The sequence below is a fragment of the Salmo trutta genome, chromosome 10, assembly GCF_901001165.1.
Source record: "Salmo trutta chromosome 10, fSalTru1.1, whole genome shotgun sequence".
Classification (NCBI taxonomy): Eukaryota; Metazoa; Chordata; class Actinopteri; order Salmoniformes; family Salmonidae; genus Salmo; species Salmo trutta.
Genome location: NC_042966.1, coordinates 32,932,651 through 32,955,267, shown reverse-complemented (window position 1 = coordinate 32,955,267; position 22,617 = coordinate 32,932,651). Strand labels below are relative to the sequence as shown.

The following is a 22,617-nucleotide window of genomic DNA, read 5'->3' as shown; positions in this document are numbered from 1 at the left end:
AAACCGAAATAAAAAAGCCAGACTAAAGTTTGCAACTGAACATGGGGACAAAGATTGTTCATTTTGGAGAAATGTCCTCTGGTCTGATGAAACAAAAATAGAGCTGTTTGGCCATAATGACCATCGTTATGTTTGGGGGAAAAAAGGGTGAGGCTTGCAAGCCGGAGAACACCATCCCAACATCAAAGCACGGGGGTGGCAGCATCATGTTGTGGGGGTGCTTTGCTGCAGGAGAGACTGGTGCACTTCACAAAATAGATGGCATAATGAGGTCGGGAAACTGTGTGGATATATTGAAGCAACATCTCAAGACATCAGTCAGGAAGTTAAAGCTTGGTCGCAAATGGGTCTTCCAAATGGACAATGACCCCAAGCATACTTCCAAAGTTGTGGCAAAATGCCTTAAGGACAACAAAGTCAAGGTATTGGAGTGGCCATCACAAAGCCCTGACCTCAATCCTATGGAAAATTTGTTGGCAGAACTGAAAAAGCGTGTGCGAGCAAGGAGGCCTACAAACCTGACTCAGTTACACCAGCTCTGTCAGGAGGAATGGGACAAAATTCACCCAACTTATTGTGGGAAGCTTGTGGAAGGCTACCCGAAACGTTTGACCCAAGTTAAACAATTTGAAGGCAATGCTACCAAATACTAATTGAGTGTATATAAACTTCTGACCCACTGGGAATGTGATGAAAGAAATAAAAGCTGAAATAAATCATTCTCTCTACTATTATTCTGACATTTCACATTCTTAAAATAAAGTGATGATCCTAACTGACCTAAAACATGGCATTTTTACTAGGATTAAATGTCAGGAATTGTGAAAGAGGAAGGCCCAAAACATTTTCAAAGACTCCAGTCACCCTAGTCATAGACTGTTCTCTCTGCTACTACACGGCAAGTGGTACCGTAGTGCCAAGTCTAGGTCCAAACGGCTACTTAACAGCTTCTACCCCCAAGCCATAAGCCTGCTGAACAATTAATCACCCAGACTATTTACATTGACACCCAACCCCTTCCCCCTTTGTTTTTACATCTACAAATGACCTTGACTAACCTGTATCCGCGCACGTTGATTAGATTTTTTACTTTCGTTAATTTAGTAAATATTTTCTTAACTCTATTTCTTGAACTGCCTTGCTGGTTAAGGCCTTGTAAGTAAGCATTTCACGGTTGTATTCTGCGCATGTGCTAAATAAAATGTGATTTGTTTTGTTTAGCCTCATACCTTAGGTCTTGATGAGCAACACATAGATCCCATTATCTACATACCCTAGGTCTTGATGAGCACCACATACATCCCATTATCTACATACCCTAGGTCTTGATGAGCACCACATAGATCCCATTATCTACATACCCTAGGTCTTGATGAGCACCACATACATCCCATTATCTACATACCCTAGGTCTTGATGAGCAACACATAGATCCCATTATCTACATACCCTAGGTCTTGATGAGCAACACATAGATCCCATTATCTACATACCCTAGGTCTTGATGAGCACCACATACATCCCATTATCTACATACCCTAGGTCTTGATGAGCAACACATAGATCCCATGCCACACACAATCACACAGATGTACATCTTTAAAATGTCACACAGTGACATTTAGTGTTTACAAAAATTATATTGGGATGGAATTTGCTACCCTCCCTAAATTCCTGGCATGAAATTTCCTCCCTCCTCTCTCCCCCGTATCTCCCCCACCCATTCACCCGCCCGCCCTCCCTTCCTCCACCCTCTCTCTCTTCAGTCACCTGGCCCAGAACCCGTTTATCTGTGACTGTAATATGAAGTGGCTGGCAGAGTACCTGCGCTCCAACCCCATAGAGACCAGCGGTGCCCGTTGTACCAGCCCCAGACGACTGGCCAACAAACGCATCGGGCAGATCAAGAGCAAGAAGTTCCGCTGCTCTGGTAGGAGGACTTGCATCTGTCTGTAGTGTACCTCTCTCTCTAAGGCTGCGCTCTGTCTGTCTCTCCAGCTCTCTCTGCTCTGGTAGGAGGACTTGCATCTGTCTGTAGTGTACCTCTCTCTCTAAGGCTGCGCTCTGTCTGTCTCTCCAGCTCTCTCTGCTCTGGTAGGAGGATTGGCATCTGTCTGTAGTGTAACTCTCTCTCTCTAAGGCTGCGCTCTGTCTGTCTCTCCAGCTCTCTCTGCTCTGGTAGGAGGACTTGCATCTGTCTGTAGTGTACCTCTCTCTCTAAGGCTGCGCTCTGTCTGTCTCTCCAGCTCTCTCTGCTCTGGTAGGAGGATTGGCATCTGTCTGTAGTGTAACTCTCTCTCTAAGGCTGCGCTCTGTCTGTCTCTCCAGCTCTCTCTGCTCTGGTAGGAGGATTGGCATCTGTCTGTAGTGTAACTCTCTCTCTAAGGCTGCACTCTGTCTGTCTCTCCAGCTCTCTCTGCTCTGGTAGGAGGACTTGCATCTGTCTGTAGTGTAACTCTCTCTCTAAGGCTGCGCTCTGTCCGTCTCTCCAGCTCTCTCTGCTCTGGTAGGAGGATTGGCATCTGTCTGTAGTGTACCTCTCTCTCTAAGGCTGCGCTCTGTCTGTCTCTCCAGCTCTCTCTGCTCTGGTAGGAGGATTGGCATCTGTCTGTAGTGTACCTCTCTCTCTAAGGCTGCGCTCTGTCTGTCTCTCCAGCTCTCTCTGCTCTGGTAGGAGGACTTGCATCTGTCTGTAGTGTAACTCTCTCTCTAAGGCTGTCTCTCCATCTCTCTCTCTCTCTCTCTCTCTCTCTCTCACTCTCTCTCTCTCTCTTATTTATATTTATACATATTTATATATTACCGGTCAAAGGTTTTAGAACACCTACTCATTCAAGGGTTTTTCTTATTATTTATTTTTTTACTATTTTCAACATTGTAGAATAATAGCGAAGACATCAAAACTATGAAATAACACATATGGAATCATGTAGTAATCAAAAAAGTCTTTAACAAATCAGAATATATTTTATATTTGAGATTCTTCAAATAGCTACCCTTTGCCTTGATGACAGCTTTGCACACTCTTGGCATCCTCTCAACCAGCTTCACCTGGAATGCTTTTCCAACAGTCTTGAAGGAATTTCTACATACGCTGAGCACTTGTTGGCTGCTTTTCCTTCACTCTGCGGTCCGACTCATCCCAAACGATCTTAATTTGGTTGAGGTCGGTCATCTGATGCAGCATTCCATCACTCTAATTCATGGTAAAATAGCCCTTACACAGCCTGGAGGTGTGTTGGGTCATTGTCCTGTTGAAAACAAATGATAGTCCCACTAAGCCCAAACCAGATGGGATGGCGTATCGCTACAGAATGCTGTGGTAGCCATGCTGGTTAAGTGTGCCTGGAATTCTAAATAAATCACAGACAGTGTCACCAGCAAAGCTCCCCCACACCATAACACCTCCTCCCCCATGCTTCACGATGGGAAATACACATGCAGAGATCATCCGTTCACCCACACCGCGTCTCAAAGAAACGGCAGTTGGAACCATAAATGTCCAATTTGGACTCCAGACAAAAGGACACATTTCCACCAATCTAATGTCCATTGGCCCAAGCAAGTCTCTTCTTCTTTTTGGTGTCCTTTAGTAGTGGTTTCTTTGCAGAAATTTGACCATGAAGGCCTGATCAGCTGTTAAGAGTCTCCTCTTAACAGCTGATGTTGAGATGTGTCTGTTACTTGAACTCTTTGAAGATTTTATTTGGGCTGCAATTTCTGAGACTGGTAACTAATAAACTTATCCTCTGCAGCAGAGGTTATTATGGGTCTTCCATTCACCAGAGATAACTCTGGGTCTTCCATTCCTGTGGCGGTCCTCATGAGAGCCAGTTTCATCATAGGGCTTTGTGGTTTTTGCGACTGCATTTGAAGAAACTTTCAAAGTTCTTGAAATGTTCCGTATTGACTGACCAACATGTCTTAAAGTCGTGATGGACTGTCATTTCTCTTTGCTTATTTGAGCTGTTCTTGACATGATATGGACTTGGTCTTTTACCAAATAAGGCTATCTTCTGTATACACCCCTACCACAACACAACTGATTGGCTCAAACGCATTAAGGAGGAAAGAAATTCCACAAATGAATCTTTAAGAAGGCACACCTGTTTATTGAAATGCATTCCAGGTGACTACCTCATGAAGTTTGTTGGGGGAATGCCAAGAGTGTGCAAAGCTGTCATCAAGGCAAAGGGTGGTTATTTGAAGAATCTGAAATTCAAAACATATTTTAATTTGTTTAACACTTTTTTGGTTACTACATGATTCCATATGTGTTAAGAAAAACCCTGGAAGGAGTATGTGTTCTAAAACTTTTGACCGGTATGTAAATATCTTTCTCTGTCTCCAGCTTGCTCTCTCTCTCTGTGTGTATCGAAATCTGCTCTCTCTCTCGCTCTCTTGCTCTCTCGCTCTCTCTCTCTCTCTCTCTCTCTCTCTCTCTCTCTCTCTCTCTATCAAAAGCTGCTCTCTGTCTCTCTCTCTGTATTGATCTCTAAAGGTGCTCTCTGTTTCTCTATTTCCCCATCTCTGTCTCTCTCTCTGTTGGGACTGGCCTACATCAACCTCTGTGACCATTTCATTCTCTTATCGCTTTACTTCTCCTGCTGCTTCCCCTCCTAACCTTCTCCTCCATCTCTCTTTGTCTCCTTCCTCCTCACTCTAGACGTTCTCCACTCTGTGCGATCACTCCATCTTAAATACTCTCCATCTTCCTCTCTCCGCTCTGCCAGCAGGACTCAGACCAATCAACACTCCTCTCTTTCTCGATTGCTCCCTAACGCTCACGCTCCTTTTCATTCTCCCTCTCTATTTACAGCAAGAGGAGAGTACTTTATCCCTAGCCAAGGGTTTTAATTTAGTTGTTGATCCTTTATCTCTCCCTCCATCCCTCTCTCCTCTAGCAGGTTTTATAGCACATTAACACACAGTGAGTCTGGTTTCACAGTACACCACAGAGAGCTGGCATCGCTGGGTAAGGCTGGCGCTGTGGCTAGGGTTTCTGCCCGTGTCCAATTCCTCAAGCCCTCTGCCTACTACAGTACCTCACTGTCTGTGCCAATTTCAAATACCCCTGCCCCCACTCTGCCCATCATCCTTCCTCTCCCCCATCCCCAATTCTCCCTACCTCCAGGCCCTTTCCTCTGCCTGTCAGGCATAGTGGCTTTTACTCTCCTGCACTCCCACCCACCCTTTACTATATTCACTCCCCACCTCCCTGTTCCCCTCACTTCCCCTGCCCATTCCCCATTCCCAACCTTTACTATATTCACTCCTCACCTCCCTGATCCCCATGCCCCCTCACTTCCCATGCCCATTCCCCAATCCCACCCTCTACTATATTCACTCCTCACCTCCCTGATCCCCATGCCCCCTCACTTCCCATGCCCATTCCCCAATCCCACCCTCTACTATATTCACTCCTCACCTCCCTGATCCCCATGCCCCCTCACTTCCCATGCCCATTCCCCAATCCCACCCTCTACTATATTCACTCCTCACCTCCCTGATCGCCATGCCCCCTCACTTCCCCTGCCCATTCCCCAATCCCACCCTCTACTATATTCACTCCTCACCTCCCTGATCGCCATGCCCCCTCACTTCCCCTGCCCATTCCCCAATCCCACCCTCTACTATATTCACTCCTCACCTCCCTGATCGCCATGCCCCCTCACTTCCCCTGCCCATTCCCCAATCCCACCCTCTACTATATTCACTCCTCACCTCCCTGATCCCCATGCACCCTCACTTCCCCTGCCCATTCCCCAATCCCACCCCCTTGGCCCTTCCTGTCTCTGGCACCAATAGGGTACGGTATAGTGTTTCTGTCTGGCTGTGTGTGTCTCTCTCTGCCAGTATAATGTGTTAGAGCAGCGGGATAGGCAGCCTGACACTCCTCTCTCCACACACTACTCTCGCTGGTTTACAATCTAGCATTGGCATCTGCCTAGCCATGGTGAATAATCATTTCTCTATCTGACCCTCTCTCTATTTCTCTTTTTTTCCCTCTCTCTTTTTCTTTCTTTTTTTCATTCTTGTTCTTACTCTCTCTCTCTCTATCTTCTCCATAGCATTGTCATATGTACCACAGCTTACCTGCTTATTCCTTTGTAACTCTAGGAATCTTCCAAACAGGATTTTTGGAAAGATACTGGAATTTCCCAACCCTTTCTATAACCATACATGACTATCTGTATTACAGTCATGGCCAAAAGTTTTGAGAATGTCACAAATATACATTTCCACAAAGTTTGCTGCTTCAGTGTCTTTAGACATTTTTGTCAGATGTTACTATGGAATACTGAAGTATAATTACAAGCATTTCATAAGTGTCAAAGGTTTTTATTGACAATTACATGAAGTTGATGCAAAGAGTCAATATTTGCAGTGTTGACCCTTCTTTTTCAAGACCTCTGCAATCTGCCCTGGCATGCTGTCAATTAACTTCTGGGCCACATTCTGACTGATGGCAGCCCATTCTTGCATAATCAATGCTTGGAGTTTGTCAAAATGTGTTTGTCCACCCACCTCTTGAGGATTGACCACAAATTCTCAATGGGATTAAGGTCTGGGGAGTTTCCTGGCCATGGACCCAAAATATTGATGGGAGCCAAGGGAGCCACTTATGGCAAGGTGCTCCATCATGCTGGAAAAGGCATTGTTCGTCACCAAATTGTTCCTGGATGGTTGGGAGAAGTTGCTCTCGGAGGATGTGTTGGTACCATTCTTTATTCATGGCTGTGTTCTTAGGCAAAATTGTGAGTGAGCCCACTCCCTTGGCTGAGAAGCAACCCCACACATGAATGGTCTCAGGATGCTTTACTGTTGGCATGACACAGGACTGATGGTAGCGCTCACCTTGTCTTCTCCGGACAAGCTTTTTTCCGGATGCCCCAAACAATCGGAAAGGAGATTCATCAGAGAAAATGACTTTACCCCAGTCCTCAGCAGTCCAATCCCTGTACCTTTTGCAGAATATCAGTCTGTCCCTGATGTTTTTCCTGCAGAGAAGTGGCTTCTTTGCTGCCCTTCTTGACACCAGGCCATCCTCCAAAAGTCTTTGCCTTACTGTGCGTGCAGATCACTCACACCTGCCTGCTGCCATTCCTGAGCAAGCTCTGTACTGGTGGTGCCCCGATCCCGCAGCTGAATCAACTTTAGGAGACGGTCCTGGCACTTGCTGGACTTTCTTGGGCGCCCTGAAGCCTTCTTCACAACAATTGAACCGCTCTCCTCGAAGTTCTTGATGATCCGATAAATGGTTAATTTAGGTGCAATCTTACTGGCAGCAATATCCTTGCCTGTGAAGCCCTTTTTGTGCAAAGCAATGATGACGGCACGTGTTTCCTTGCAGGTAACCATGGCTGACAGAGGAAGAACAATTATTCCAAGCACCACCCTCCCTTTGAAGCTTCCAGTCTGTTATTCGAACTCAATCAGCATGACAGAGTGATCTCCAGCCTTGTCCTCATCAACCCTCACACCTGTGTTAACGAGAGAATCACTGACATGATGTCAGCTGGTCCTTTTGTGGCAGGGCTGAAATGCAGTGGAAATGTTTTTGGGGGATTCAGTTTTATTTGCATGGCAAAGAGGGACTTTGCAATTAATTGCAATTCATCTGATCACTCTTTATAACATTCAGGAGTATATGCAAATTGCCATCATACAAACTGAGATAGCAGACTTTGTGAAAATTAATATTTGTGTCCTTCTCAAAACTTTTGGCTACGACTGTACATTTAGTCATGTATGTATGGTATGTGGACACCTGCTCATTGAACATCTCATTCCAAAATCATGGGCATTAATATGGAGTTGGTCCCCCTTTGCTGCTACAACAGCCTCCACTTTTCTGGGAAGGCTTTCCACCAGATGTTGTAACATTGCTGTGGGGACTTGCTTCCATTCAGCCACAAGAGCATTAGTGAGGTCGGCACTGATGTTGGGCGATTAGGCCTGGCTCGCAGTCGGCGTTCCAATTCATTCCAAAGGTGTTTGATGGAGTAGAGTTCTTCCACACCGATCTCGAAAAAATAATTCTGTATGGACCTTGCTTTGTGCACTGTGGCATTGTCATGCTGAAACAGGAAAGGGCCTTCCCCAAACTGTTGCACACAAAGTTGGAAGCACAGAATCGTCTAGAATGTCAATGTATGCTGTAGCGTTAAGATTTCCCTTCAATCAAACTAAGGAGCCTAAACCATGAAAACAGCCCCAGACCATTATTCCTCCTCCCCCAAACTTTACAGTTAGCGTTAGCGTTCTCAGGTAGCGTTCTCTTGGCATCCTCCAAACTCAGATTTGTCCGTTGGACTGCCAGATGGTGAAGCAAGAGTCATCACTCCAGAGAACGCATTTCCACTGCTCCAGAGTCCAATGGCAGCGAGCTTAACACCACTCCAGTCGACGCTTGGCATTGCGCATGGTGATCTTAGGCTTGTGTGCGGCTGCTTGGTCATGGAAACCCATTTCATGAAGCTCCAGACGAACAGTTCTTGTGCTGCTGTTGCTTCCAGAGGTAGTTTGGAACTTGGTAGTGAGTGTCACAACCGAGGACAGATGATTTTTATGCTCTACATACTTCAGCGCTCAGGGATCCCAACTGACTTGTTGGGAAGGTGGCATCCTATGGCGGTGCCACGTTGAAAGTCACTGAAGTTTTTAATACGGCCATTCTACTGCCAATGTTTGTCTATGGAGATTTCATGGCTGTGTGCTTGATGTTATACACCTGTCAGCAACGGGGGTGGCTGAAATAGACTAATCCACTAATATGACGTATGTCAACATACTTTTGCCCATGTAGTGTATGTGAGAATGTATATCTGTGTTGACTGACATCATTGCTTCTCTCTTGTTTCCATCACAGCCAAGGAACAATACTTCATCCCTGGTGAGTGGCTTGTGTTCACGCTTTCACACATCTTCTCCCTCGCTATTCACCTCTCCATCCCTCCATTCATTCTGGAGTTCTCCTCTTCTCTAAATCTTTCTCCGTCTAACTGAAATGGGTTAACTTTTGAGGTATGTGTTTTACCGTAAGTCGTGTGTGCTTCCTTGTCTGGCCCTCTGCCTCAGCTCTGTTTGTGGAACAGACTAACTCTGATGAAGACTCTGGAGGAAGGTCTTCTTTGCTTTGGCACAAGCACAGTCACTGACAAGTGTGTGTGTGTGTGTGTGTGTGTGTGTGTGTGTGTGTGTGTGTGTGTGTGTGTGTGTGTGTGTGTCTGTGTGTGTGTGTGTGTGTGTGTGCGTGTGTGTGTGCATCTTTCAGAAAGACACTGGGCTATCATTGGCAGGTGACATGAATGGAAATACAATATGAAAGATCAACGAAAAGCCTGCTTAATGCTAAATCTGTCCACTTCAGAAAATGTACGACAGATACTCACAAAAACACTGGAATGGCATGTTTTATTCTGTGAATAATTGGACTGTGGAATATACTGTAGACTACTAACATTCAGTCTCTGTACTGGCAGACAACTCTCTTCCCAACAAACTCCCCTTCACTATCTCCCTTTCTCTTTCCCTCTCTCTCACTCCCTCTCTCTCGCTTTCTCTCTCCCTCCCCCACTATCTATCAGTCCTCTTGTCTCAGTGAAAGTTAAGTCACTCTGCTAGATCAAAGAACATCCTGAAACTTTCATTGCTTCCTGTGTAGCAGGAAATTACATTTACTTCCGTTCATCCACTTCGCTCTGTAATGAGCATTATTAGACTTCACTCATCGTGTGTGTGTGTGTGTGTGTGTGTGTGTGTGTGTGTGTGTGTGTGTGTGTGTGTGTGTGTGTGTGTGTGTGTGTGTGTGTGTGTGTGTGTGTGTGTGTGTGTGTGTGTGTGTGTGTGTGTGTGTGTGTGTGTGTGTGTGTGTGTCATCCACAGTACAGTGTAATGAGCGTCATTAGACTTCAGTCATCATCAGTACAGGACTTCCTGTCTGTCTGAGCTGTTTGTCTCAGAGTCCAAAAGAGACCAATAAGGCAGTCTGTATTGTAGAAGCAGAATATAGAATGGCTAACATTTTTATTTTTTTTATTTTTTTATTTCACCTTTATTTAACCAGGTAGGCAAGTTGAGAACAAGTTCTCATTTACAATTGCGACCTGGCCAAGATAAAGCAAAGCAGTTCGACAACATACAAAAACACAGAGTTACACATGGAGTAAAACAACATACAATCAATGATGCAGTAGAAAAAAATAAGACTATATACAATGTGAGCAAATGATGTGAGATAATGGAGGTAAAGGCAAAAAAATGCCATGGTGGCAGAGTAAATAAAGTATGGCAAGAAAAACACTGGAATGGTAGATTTGTAGTTTGAAGAAAGTTAAAAGTTAAAATATAAATAATATGGTGCAAAGGAGCAAAATAAATAAAATAAATAAATACAGTAGGGGAAAAGGTAGTAGTTTGGGCTCAATTAAAGATGGGCTATGTACAGGTGCAGAGATCTGTGAGCTGCTCTGACAGCTGGTGCTTAAAGCTAGTGAGGGAGATAAGTGTTTCCAGTTTTAGAGATTTTTGTAGTTCGTTCCAGTCATTGGCAGCTGAGAACTGGAAGGAGAGACGACCAAAGGAGGAGTTGGCTTTAGGGGTGACCAGAGAGATATACCTGCTGGAGCGCGTGCTACAGGTGGGTGCTGCTATGGTGACCAGTGAGCGGAGATAAGGGGGGACTTTACCTAGCAGGGTCTTGTAGATGACCTGGAGCCAATGTGTTTGGCGACGATTATGAAGTGAAGGCCAGCCAACGAGAGCATACAGGTCGCAGTGGTGGGTTGTATATGGGGCTTTGGTGACAAAACGGATGGCACTGTGATAGACTGCATCCAGCTTGTTGAGTAGGGTATTGGAGGCTATTTTGTAAATGACATCGCCGAAGTCGAGGATTGGTAGGATGGTCAGTTTTACGAGGGTATGTTTGGCAGCATGAGTGAAGGATGCTTTGTTGCGAAATAGGAAGCCAATTCTAGATTTCACTTTGGATTGGAGATGATTGATGTGAGTCTGGAAGGAGAGTTTACAGTCTAACCAGACACCTAGGTATTTGTAGTTGTCCACAAATTCTAAGTTAGAACCGTCCAGAGAAGTTATGCTGGATGGGCGGGCAGGTGCAGGCAGCGATCGGTTGAAGAGCATGCATTTAGTTTTACTTGTGTTTAGGAGCAGTTGGAGACCACGGAAGGAGAGTTGAATGGCATTGAAGCTTGTCTGGAGGGTTGTTAACACAGTGTCCAAAGAAGGGCCAGAAGTATACAGAATGGTGTCGTCTGCGTAGAGGTGGATCAGAGATTCACCAGCAGCAAGAGCGACATCATTTATGTATACAGAGAAAAGAGTTGGCCCAAGAATTGAACCCTGTGGTACCCCCATAGAGACTGCCAGAGGTCCAGACAGTAGGCCCTCCGATTTGACACACTGAACTCTGTCAGAGAAGTAGTTGGTGAACCAGGCGACGCAATCGTTTGAGAAACCAAGGCTACTAAGTCTGCCGATGAGGATGTGGTGATTAACAGAGTCAAAAGCTTTGGCCAGGTCAATGAATACGGCAGCACAGTAATGTGTCTTATCGATGGCGGTTACGATGTCGTTTAGGACCTTGAGCGTGGCTGAGGTGCACCCATGACCAGCTCTGAAACCAGATTGCATAGCGGAGAGGGTGCGGTGGGATTCAAAATAGTCGGTAATCTGTTTGTTGACTTGGCTTTCGAAGACCTTAGAAAGGCAGGGTAGGATGGATATAGGTCTGTAGCAATTTGGGTCAAGAGTGTCACCTCCTTTGAAGAGGGGGATGACATGGAACAACATGTCTCAGTCACACCTGTTCTCACTGAGACAGACTCAGGAGATGAGGAGAGGAAGCTATGTTAGTCTATTGAGATGAAGGAAAGGAGATGAGGAGAGGAAGCTATGTTAGTCTATGGAGATGAGGAGAGGAAGCTATGTTAGTCTATTGAGAGGAAGGAAAGGAGATGAGGAGAGGAAGCTATGTTAGTCTATTGAGAGGAAGGAAAGGAGATGAGGAGAGGAAGCTATGTTAGTCTATTGAGAGGAAGGAAAGGAGATGAGGAGAGGAAGCTATGTTAGTCTATTGAGAGGAAGGAAAGGAGATGAGGAGAGGAAGCTATGTTAGTCTATTGAGAGGAAGGAAAGGAGATGAGGAGAGGAAGCTATGTTAGTCTATTGAGATGAAGGAAAGTCGATGAGGAGAGAAATATTTGTCTATACCCATAGGAAGTGGGTATGCATGGATGCACGTCACAATGGTCAAATATAAACCCAGCTGGAAACACCTGTCATTTTTGGAGTCAGGTTATTATTGACACGGCAGTGCTACTGTAGCTAGCAAAATAGTGAAGAAGTGAACTAACTGACTGTAAACAGTTTGAACTGGCTAACTAGGCACATTGGCTAACTGTGAGGTGAAACAATTCACTTACTTACAACCAATTAGACATCTCAAATCTCTTTCCTAGCAAGCACAAAGGTGTCACCAAACCGGCAAGGTGTCTCCAGCAATTTTTACTTTTTAACGTTCTACGACGTCTCCACTTTCCGAGCGTATTGAGATGAAGCCTCTATCTGGCTCTGGAGGCTCTACTCTTTACAGTGGCATGATGACATCATCCCTAAACTTCACTTAGGGGTGGGGCTGAGCGTGCGAGCGCTACGGAACACAGGACACAGATGACTAACTAACAAAAGAACACTGGGCTATCCTCTCTGAGTGAGACAGACACACAAACACACACAACACACACACACACACACAGACACATAGACAGGCACACAGACACACACACATAGACACACATAGACAGACACACACACAGAAACACACACACAGACACACACACACAAACGCACACACACATAGACACATAGACAGACGCACACACACAGACACACACACACACAAACGCGCACACACACACACATACATTAAGTGGCTGCTAGTGTGTATCCATTATTGATGTAACCGGCTCCAGGCTTTCTGGTATGTATACCTCTTTTCATAGACAGAGAGGGAGGGAGGGAGAGAGAAGAGGGAGAGAGAGAGAGAGAGAGAGTGGGAAGGTATTATAGGCATTCCTCTTGTCCAGATGGGATAGGGCAGTGTGGGTCTAGGGTGTCAGATAAGGTAGAAGTGATATGATCCTTGACTAGTCTCTCAAAGCACTTCATGATGACAGAAGTGAGTGCTACGGGGCGGTAGTCATTTAGTAGTTATGAAGTCGTTGTAAAGACATCTCCATGTGTTGTGTGTGTGTGACGTGTTTATACCAGTTGTGCGTGTGTGTTTTGTGTTTCAGTTACATATACATATAGGTTTGTTAAAAACTGTGTGTTGTGTTTGTTGTGTATCAGGTACAGGTTTTTTTTAAAGGTTGTGTGTGTGTTTGTGTGTGTTATGTGCCTTCAGGCACCGAGGACACCCGTCTGAATAATGAGTGTAACAGTGATCCAGTCTGTCCTCCTAAATGTCGCTGTGAGTCCAACGTGGTGGACTGCTCCAACCTCCGAATCAACAAGATACCCGAACACATCCCTGCCTCTACCACTGAACTGTATGAGTACACACACACACACACACACACACACACACACACACACACACACACACAGACGTGTTTGAAACTTCTTCAGGTTTCATGGCTATGTTTATTTAACATCAGCTTCATTCTAACCATGGTCTGTTTCCTCCTCTCTCTCTTCCTAGTCGTCTGAACAACAATGAGATCACTACACTGGAGGCTACAGGAGTCTTCAAGGCCCTCTCCCAGCTCAACAACATGTAAGTTGTGGTTTATGTTATGATTGAATTAGAAATGTCTCACTAGTCTAGGTACCAGTCTGTTTAGCCACAAGTACAAGGAGTGGAATATAAGTAGTGGAATACAAGGAATGGAATTAAAGGAATGGAATACAAGGAATGGAATACAAGGAATGGAATACAAGTAGTGCAATGTTAGCTAACAGGCTGGTACCAAGGCTAATGTCTCCTGCTGCTACCAGAAAGAAAGTTAAGAAGTTCACTAAAAGTATTTTTTCATCTTTCTTTAATCACCATTATTTATTTATTCCCAGTAACCTTAGCAACAATAAGATCATGGAGATCGAGGATGGGGCGTTCGAGGGGGCGGGGTCTGTCAGCGAGCTCCATCTTTCAGCCAATCAGCTGGATTCTGTCCGCAGCGGAATGTTCAAGGGACTGGAGGGACTACGCATGCTGTGAGTCACACACACATGCAGACACACACACACACACACACACACACACACAGTGACGCAAACAGACGCAGACATGAGCATAAGTAGGCACACACACTCATGCATGCATGGATGAGAACCTTCATGCACAGGCGCTTAATGTACCAGTCTTGCTTGGCAGAATTGTGGCAGTCCACACAGCGGCTGTGGAAAGAGACTACTCATGTATTAACACACAATACATCATCCAAATCCTCCTTTTCCAACACTATATCTTCCTCCTAATGTTTGATATTAGGAACATTTCAATACACTTCTTGTCAATTCACATTGGATATGTTACAATTAAGCAGTTTTCTCTATTCCAGAATGTTGAGGAACAACAAGATCAGATGTATCCATAACAACAGCTTCACCGGCCTGCACAACGTTCGCCTGTTGTCTCTCTATGACAACCAGCTAACTACCATCTCCCCTGGAGCCTTCGATACCCTGCAGACACTGTCTACACTGTAAGACACACACACACTAAAGTCCTGCACGGGTCCGTTTTTCAGAGCCGTACCCGCCATATTGCATGTCTATTCATCATTTGGAGAAAAGGAATGTCGTGAATTAAGAACAATATACTTTTATTTTCACAATGCAATGCGTCACTCAAATCGCTTTGAGAAAAAAATAGTCTTCTAATAAGACTTCTTACCTAATAAAAGCCCGTAGCCGACATAACAAAAAAATACCTTTACATGACATAGTGTTAAGATAATCAAATATTTCAGGCCTAATTAAAACATAAATAAACCATTCCCAGAATTGAATACAGGCTGCAAAAATAGGATATATTTATTTAGTAGACTACCCAATTTAAGGCTCCCCGTGTCACGTCCTGACCATAGTAAGAGCGTCTGCTAAATGACTTAAATGTAATGTAAAATAGTACAGTGGGGGAAAAAAGTATTTGATCCCCTGCTGATTTTGTACGTTTGCCCACTGACAAAGAAAGGATCAGTCTATAATTTTAATGGTAGGTTTATTTGAACAGTGAGAGACAGAATAACAACAAAATAATCCAGAAAAACGCATGTCAAAAATTGTATAAATTGATTTGCATTTTAATGAGGGAAATAAGTATTTGACCCCCTCTCAATCAGAAAGATTTCTGGCTCCCAGGTGTCTTTTATACAGGTAACGAGCTGAGATTAGGAGCACACTCTTAAAGGGAGTGCTCCTAACCGCAGCTTGTTACCTGTAAAAAAGACACCTGTCCACAGAAGCAATCAATCAATCCGATTCTAAACTCTCCACCATGGCCAAGACCAAAGAGCTCTCCAAGGATGTCAGGGACAAGATTGTAGACCTACACAAGGCTGGAATGGGCTACAAGACCATCGCCAAGCAGCTTGGTGAGAAGGTGACAACATTTGGTGCGATTATTCGCAAATGGAAGAAACACAAAAGAACTGTCAATATCCCTCGGCCTGGGGCTCCATGCAAGATCTCACCTCGTGGAGTTGCAATGATCATGAGAACGGTGAGGAATCAGCCCAAAACTACACGGGAGGATCTTGTCAATGATCTCAAGGCAGCTGGGACCATAGTCACCAAGAAAACAATTGGTAACACACTACGCCGTGAAGGACTGAAATCCTGCAGCGCCCGCAAGGTCCCGTATCAAAGGGATGATGGACGGGGCCATGTACCATCAAATCTTGGGTGAGAACCTCCTTCCCTCAGCCAGGGCATTGAAAATGGGTCGTGGATGGGTATTCCAGCATGACAATGACCCAAAACACACGGCCAAGGCAACAAAGGAGTGGCTCAAGAAGAAGCATATTAAGGTCCTGGAGTGGCCTAGCCAGTCTCCAGACCTTAATCCCATAGAAAATCTGTGGAGTGAGCTGAAGGTTCGAGTTGCCAAACGTCAGCCTCAAAACCTTAATGACTTGGAGAAGATCTGCAAAGAGGAGTGGGACAAAATCCCTCCTGAGATGTGTGCAAACCTGGTGGCCAACTACAAGAAACGTCTGACCTCTGTGATTGCCAACACGGGTTTTGCCACCAAGTACTAAGTCATGTTTTGCAGAGGGGTCAAAAACTTATTTCCCTCATTAAAATGCAAATCATGTTATAACATTTTTGACATGCGTTTCTCTGGATTTCTTTGTTGGCCCAGGAAGAAGTGCGCAGGCTCAGCGTATCTGGTCTCCAGTGCATCTCTTCGGTCCAGGTTATCCTGCGCCTGCTCTACGCACGGTACCCTCCTTTCACCAGCACAGCCCAGTTCGTCCTGTGCCGGCGCTCCGCCCTTGCTTGGCTCAAATAACCATCCAGCCAGGACGGGGTGTGCCAGCTCTAAGCTCCAGACCTCCGGTGTGCCTCCGGAGCCCAGTACGTCCTGTGCCTCCTCCTCGCACTTGCCCTGAGGTGCGTGTTACTAGTCTGGCGCCTCCTATGCCAGCTCCACGCATCAGGCCTCCAGTGCGCCTGCCCAGTCCGGGGTGTCCTGTTCCTGCTCCCCGCACTCGCCCTGAGGTGCGTGTTACTAGTCTGGCGCCTCCTATGCCTGTCCCACGCATTAGGCCTCCAGCGACGCTCCTCTGCCCGGTGCCTCCAGTGACGCTCCTCGGCCCGGAGCCTCCAGCGACGCTCCTCGGCCCGGAGCCTTCAGCGGAGCTCCCCGGTCCGGAGCCTCCAGCGACGCTCCCCGGTCCGGAGCCTCCAGCAACGCTCTCCGGCCCGGAGCCTCCAGCGGCGGTCCGCAACCCGGAGCCTCCAGCGGCGGTCCGCAGCCCGGAGCCTCCAGCGGCGGTCCGGAGCCTTCAGCGGCGGTCCCCAGCCCGGAGCCTCCAGTGGCGGTCCCCAGCCCGGAGCCTCCAGCGGCGGTCCGCAACCCGGAGCCTCCAGCGGCGGTCCGCAGCCCGGAGCCTCCAGCGGCGGTCCGCAGTCCGGAGCCTCCAGCGGCGGTCCGGAGCCTCCAGCGGCGGTCCGCAGCCCGGAGCCTCCAGCGGCGGTCCGCAGTCCGGAGCCTCCAGCGGCGGTCCGGAGCCTCCAGCGGCAGTCCGCAGTCCGGAGCCTCCAGCGGCGGTCTGCAGCCCAGAGTCTTCAGCGGCGGTTGGCGGTCCGAAGCCTCCGGCGATGATCCATGGTCTGGTTCCCCCGGGACATAAAGAAGCGGGGGGGATCAGCGGGCGGTGGGGGTACTACGCCCGGAACCAGAGCCGCCACCATAGACATTAGTCACCGACCCTGTTGTTTAGGGGGGTTTTGTTGTTGGTTTTGTAGGTGCGGTCGCAGTCCGCACCTTTGGGGGGGGGTACTGTCAGGTCCTGACCATAGTAAGTTGTTATTTTCAATGGTAGGGTAGGTCAGGGCGTGACAGGGGGTGTTTGTCCGTTTTTGTATTTCTATGTTTAGTTTCTAGTTTTGTATTTCTAGGTTGGTTTTTGTTTGGCATGACCTCCAATTAGAGGCAGCCAGTTGTCATTGTCTCTAATTGGAGGTCATATTTAAGTTGATGTTTGTCCCACTTGTGTTTTGTGGGTGATTATATTTTGTGAGCGTGTTTGTTCCTCCTGCGTCACGGTTTGTTGTTTTGTCCTTAGGTTTATTTTGATATTGCATTAAGTTTCACGGTCTAATAAATATGTGGAACGAAACAGACACTGCATTTTCGTATGATCATTTAAACAGCCGTGACACCCCGTCCATTTTTCAAACACTTGAAAACCTTTTTTAATGCAATCTAGAGCCATAATCATTACATTACATTCTATGTGAAAAATGTAATTTTTTCTGCATGTCTAAGCATACCTCTTGAGCTGTCTGTATCCTCCTGACTGGAAACTAAATAAAGTGCATTCAGAAAGTATTCAGATCGCTTGAATTGTCCACATTTTGTTACGTTACAGCCTTATTCTAAAATGGATTAAATAATTGTTTATCCTCATCAATCTACACACAATACCCCATAATGACAAAGCGAAAACAGGTTTTTAGACATTTTTGCAAAAGTATTAAAAATAAAAAACAGAAATAACTTATTTACCTAAGTATTCAGACCCTTTGCTATAGGACTCAAAATTGAGCTCAGGTGCATCCTGTTTCCGTTGACTATCCATGAGAAGTTTCTACAACTTGATTTGAGTCCACATGTGGTAAATTCAAATTAATTGGACAAGAGGTCGAAGGAATTGTCCGTAGAGTTCCGAGACAGGATTGTGTCGAGGCACAGATCTGGGGAATGGTACCAAAAAATGTCTGCAGCATTGAAGATCCCCAAGAACACAGTAGCCTCAGTCATTCTTAAATGGAAGAAGTTTGGAACCACCAAGACTCTTCCTAGAGCTGGCCGCCCGGCCAAACTGAGCAATCAGGGGAGAAGGGCCTTGGTCAGGGAGGTAACCAAGAACCGGATGGTCACTCTGACAGAGCTCCAGAGTTCCTCTGTGGAGATGGGAGAACCTTCCAGAAGGACAACCATCTCTGCAGCACTCCACCAATCAGGCCTTTATTGTAGCGTGGCCAGACGGAAGCCACAGTGTCATGTCTGGAGGAAACCTGGCACCATCCCTACGGGTAAGCATGGTGATGGCAGTATCATGCTGTGGGGATGTTTTTCAGCGGCAGGGACCGGGAGACTTGTCAGGATCAAGGGAAAGATTAACAGAGCAAAGTACAGAGAGATCCTTATTGAAAACCTGCTCCAGAGCGCTCAGGACCTCAGACTGGGGGCGAAGGCTCACCTTCCAACAGGACAATGACCCTAAGCACACAGCCAAGACAATGCAGGAGTGGCTTCGGGACAAGTCTCTGAATGTCAAGGGGTCTGAATAATTCCTGAATGCACTGTATTTCTCTACATCTCTGCTAAAATCTGGGTAAAAGATTGAAAGGAATGTGAGTCTTATTCAGTACGTTTAGTAATGAATTGTTTTTCTAAAGTCTACCAACCTTGGCAGCAGACATGCCAGCTAAGATAGTTAGACAAGCTAGCTACTATAACTTGATTGATTGACTGAAATGGCTTCTTGGTAGCAAGTTATGAGGTTGGGACCCTATCTGGGCTAGCTAAAGACAACTTCACAAAATTGCTAGGTGGCTAGTACAGCAACAAACACATTTTTTTTAAATACAATATATTAATCAGCACATATCTGAGGGGGCACGTGCCCCGGTGCCCCGTATGGGAATAGCGTCTCTGCGTGGCTGGTAGTCTTATGTCTCCCTCGCCACTCACTGAATGGAATTCGCAACTCAACAAGCTCCTGTAAAAAAATTGATTGCAAATGTTTCCGACCCGCAATGTAATTGTTCTGAACTGTGAGCCGAACCACGGGTTTAAATAATGTTTTCATTCTACCCGACAGCTGATTTTCACCCGATGAAGGGCTCTAACACACCTACACACACACACACACACACACACACACACACACACACACACACACACACACACACACACACAGACACACACACACACACACAAACACGCCACACAGCAAGTTAAAGCTTAATTGGTGTAATTGTTAACTCTCTCTTTGCATCAGTAACCTCCTGGCTAACTCCTTCAACTGTGACTGTCGTCTGGCCTGGCTTGGTGATTGGCTGAGAAGCAGAAAGATCGTCACGGGCAATCCTCGATGCCAGCGCCCCGCCTTCCTCAAAGAGATCCCACTACAGGACGTGGTACTGCCTGACTTCCGCTGTGAAGAGGGTGAGTTTGGGTCGAAACACACACACACAGTTCTGCCTTACACTCTCTAACACACACAGTTCTGCCTCACACTCTCTAACACACACAGTTCTGCCTCACACTCTCTAACACACACAGTTCTGCCTCACACTAACACACACAGTTCTGCCTCACACTCTCTAACACACACAGTTCTGCCTCACACTCTCTAACACACACAGTTCTGCCTCACACTCTCTAGCACACACAGTTCTGCCTCACACTCTCTAACACACACAGTTCTGCCTCACACTCTCTAACACACACAGTTCTGCCTCACACTCTCTAACACACACAGTTCTGCCTCACACTCTCTAGCACACACAGTTCTGCCTCACACTCTCTAACACACACAGTTCTGCCTCACACTCTCTAACACACACAGTTCTGCCTCACACTCTCTAACACACACAGTTCTGCCCTGATGGGAGTTACGAGTCTTTCTCATACAACTGCTTCAAGTCATTTGGGACTGAAGACTGCAGATTGTAGCACAATATACAGAAAGAGATCTACCCCTTTTGAGTTGTCAAAGCATCTGGGTTTTTTTGTGGGGGGAGGGTGGGTGTGCACTGTCCCTTTAAGATAGAGAAAATTAAATGAGAAAATCTCATTTAATATGTTCTCTCTATCTAATCTCTCATTTAATATGTCCTCACTATCTAATCTCTCATTTAATATGTTCTCTCTATCTAATCTCTCATTTAATATGTCCTCTCTATCTAATCTCTCATTTAAAATGTTCTCTCTATCTAATCTCTCATTTAATATGTTCTCTCTATCTAATCTCTCATTTAATATGTTCTTTCTATCTAATCTCTCATTTAATATGTCCTCTCTATCTAATATCTCATTTATTTAATATGTTCTCTCTATCTAATCTCTCATTTAATATGTTCTCTCTATCTAATCTCTCATTTAATATGTTCTCTCTATCTAATCTCTCATTTAATATGTCCTCTCTATCTAATATCTCATTTATTTAATATGTCCTCTCTATCTAATTTCTCATTTAAAATGTTCTCTATCTAATCTCTCATTTAATATGTTCTCTCTATCTAATCTCTCATTTAATATGTTCTTTCTATCTAATCTCTCATTTAATATGTCCTCTCTATCTAATCTCTCATTTAAAATGTTCTCTCTATCTAATCTCTCATTTAATATGTCCTCTATCTAATCTCTCATTTAAAATGTTCTCTCTATCTAATCTCTCATTTAAAATGTCCTCTCTATCTAATCTCTCATTTAAAATGTTATCTCTATCTAATCTCTCATTTAATATGTTCTTTCTATCTAATCTCTCATTTAAAATTGTCACAACTGTCGTAGTGGAGAGAAGACCAAGGCGCAGCGGGATTGTGGATACTCATAGTTTTTTAATACTCAAGTAAGGCATCCACAGGAATAAACAAGACAGCAACAGTTTTGCAGGCTAACTAACGCAGTGCAAAAACAACTACCCACAACCCCAAAGAAAAACACACACTACTATATAGGACTCCCAATCAAAGGCAACTGAACACACCTGCCTTCAATTGGGAGTCCAATCACCAACACAACACATAACACACAAAAACCCTGCCACGTCCTGACCAAAACTAATACAATTGCTCCCTCTGCTGGTCAGGACGTGACAAAAATGTTCTTTCTATCTAATCTCTAATTTAAAATGTTCTTTCTATCTAATCTCTCATTTAATATGTTCTCTCTATCTAACCTCTCATTTAATATGTTCTCTCTATCTAACCCCTCTGTTGTCTCTATCTAACCCCTCTGTTGTCTCTATCTAACCTCTCTGTTCTCTCTATCTAACCCCTCTGTTGTCTCTATCTAACCTCTCTGTTCTCTCTATCTAACCCCTCTGTTGTCTCTATCTAACCCCTCTGTTCTCTCTATCTAACCCCTCTGTTGTCTCTATCTAACCCCTCTGTTGTCTCTATCTAACCCCTCTGTTGTCTCTATCTAACCCCTCTGTTGTCTCTATCTAAACCCTCTGTTGTCTCTATCTAACCCCTCTGTTGTCTCTATCTAACCTCTCTGTTGTCTCTATCTAACCCCTCTGTTGTCTCTATCTAACCTCTCTGTTGTCTCTATCTAACCCCTCTGTTGTCTCTATATAACCCCTCTGTTCTCTCTATCTAACCTCTCTGTTGTCTCTATCTAACCTCTCTGTTGTCTCTATCTAACCCCTCTGTTGTCTCTATATAACCCCTCTGTTGTCTCTATCTAACCTCTCTGTTGTCTCTATATAACCCCTCTGTTGTCTCTATCTAACCCCTCTGTTGTCTCTATCTAACCCCTCTGTTGTCTCTATCTAACCCCTCTGTTGTCTCTATCTAACCTCTCTGTTGTCTCTATCTAACCCCTCTGTTGTCTCTATCTAACCTCTCTGTTGTCTCTATCTAACCCCTCTGTTCTCTCTATCTAACCCCTCTGTTGTCTCTATCTAACCCCTCTGTTGTCTCTATCTAACCCCTCTGTTGTCTCTATCTAACCTCTCTGTTGTCTCTATCTAACCCCTCTGTTGTCTCTATCTAACCTCTCTGTTGTCTCTATCTAACCTCTCTGTTGTCTCTATCTAACCTCTCTGTTGTCTCTATCTAACCCCTCTGTTGTCTCTATCTAACCCCTCTGTTGTCTCTATCTAACCCCTCTGTTGTCTC

General features: G+C 45.3%; 1 protein-coding gene across 1 annotated transcript in view; it reads left to right on the top strand.

Moving 5' to 3' along the window:
- LOC115200881 (slit homolog 1 protein-like) overlaps nt 1–22,617 on the top strand; it is a 90,896-nt gene that overhangs the window by 45,745 nt on the left and 22,534 nt on the right. Inside the window, exons 11-17 of the mRNA XM_029763996.1 lie at nt 1,767–1,930; nt 8,873–8,896; nt 13,433–13,577; nt 13,730–13,804; nt 14,098–14,241; nt 14,589–14,732; nt 19,767–19,933. Coding sequence (XP_029619856.1) covers nt 1,767–1,930; nt 8,873–8,896; nt 13,433–13,577; nt 13,730–13,804; nt 14,098–14,241; nt 14,589–14,732; nt 19,767–19,933 — 863 coding nt within the window. The remainder of the gene's footprint in view (nt 1–1,766; nt 1,931–8,872; nt 8,897–13,432; nt 13,578–13,729; nt 13,805–14,097; nt 14,242–14,588; nt 14,733–19,766; nt 19,934–22,617) is intronic.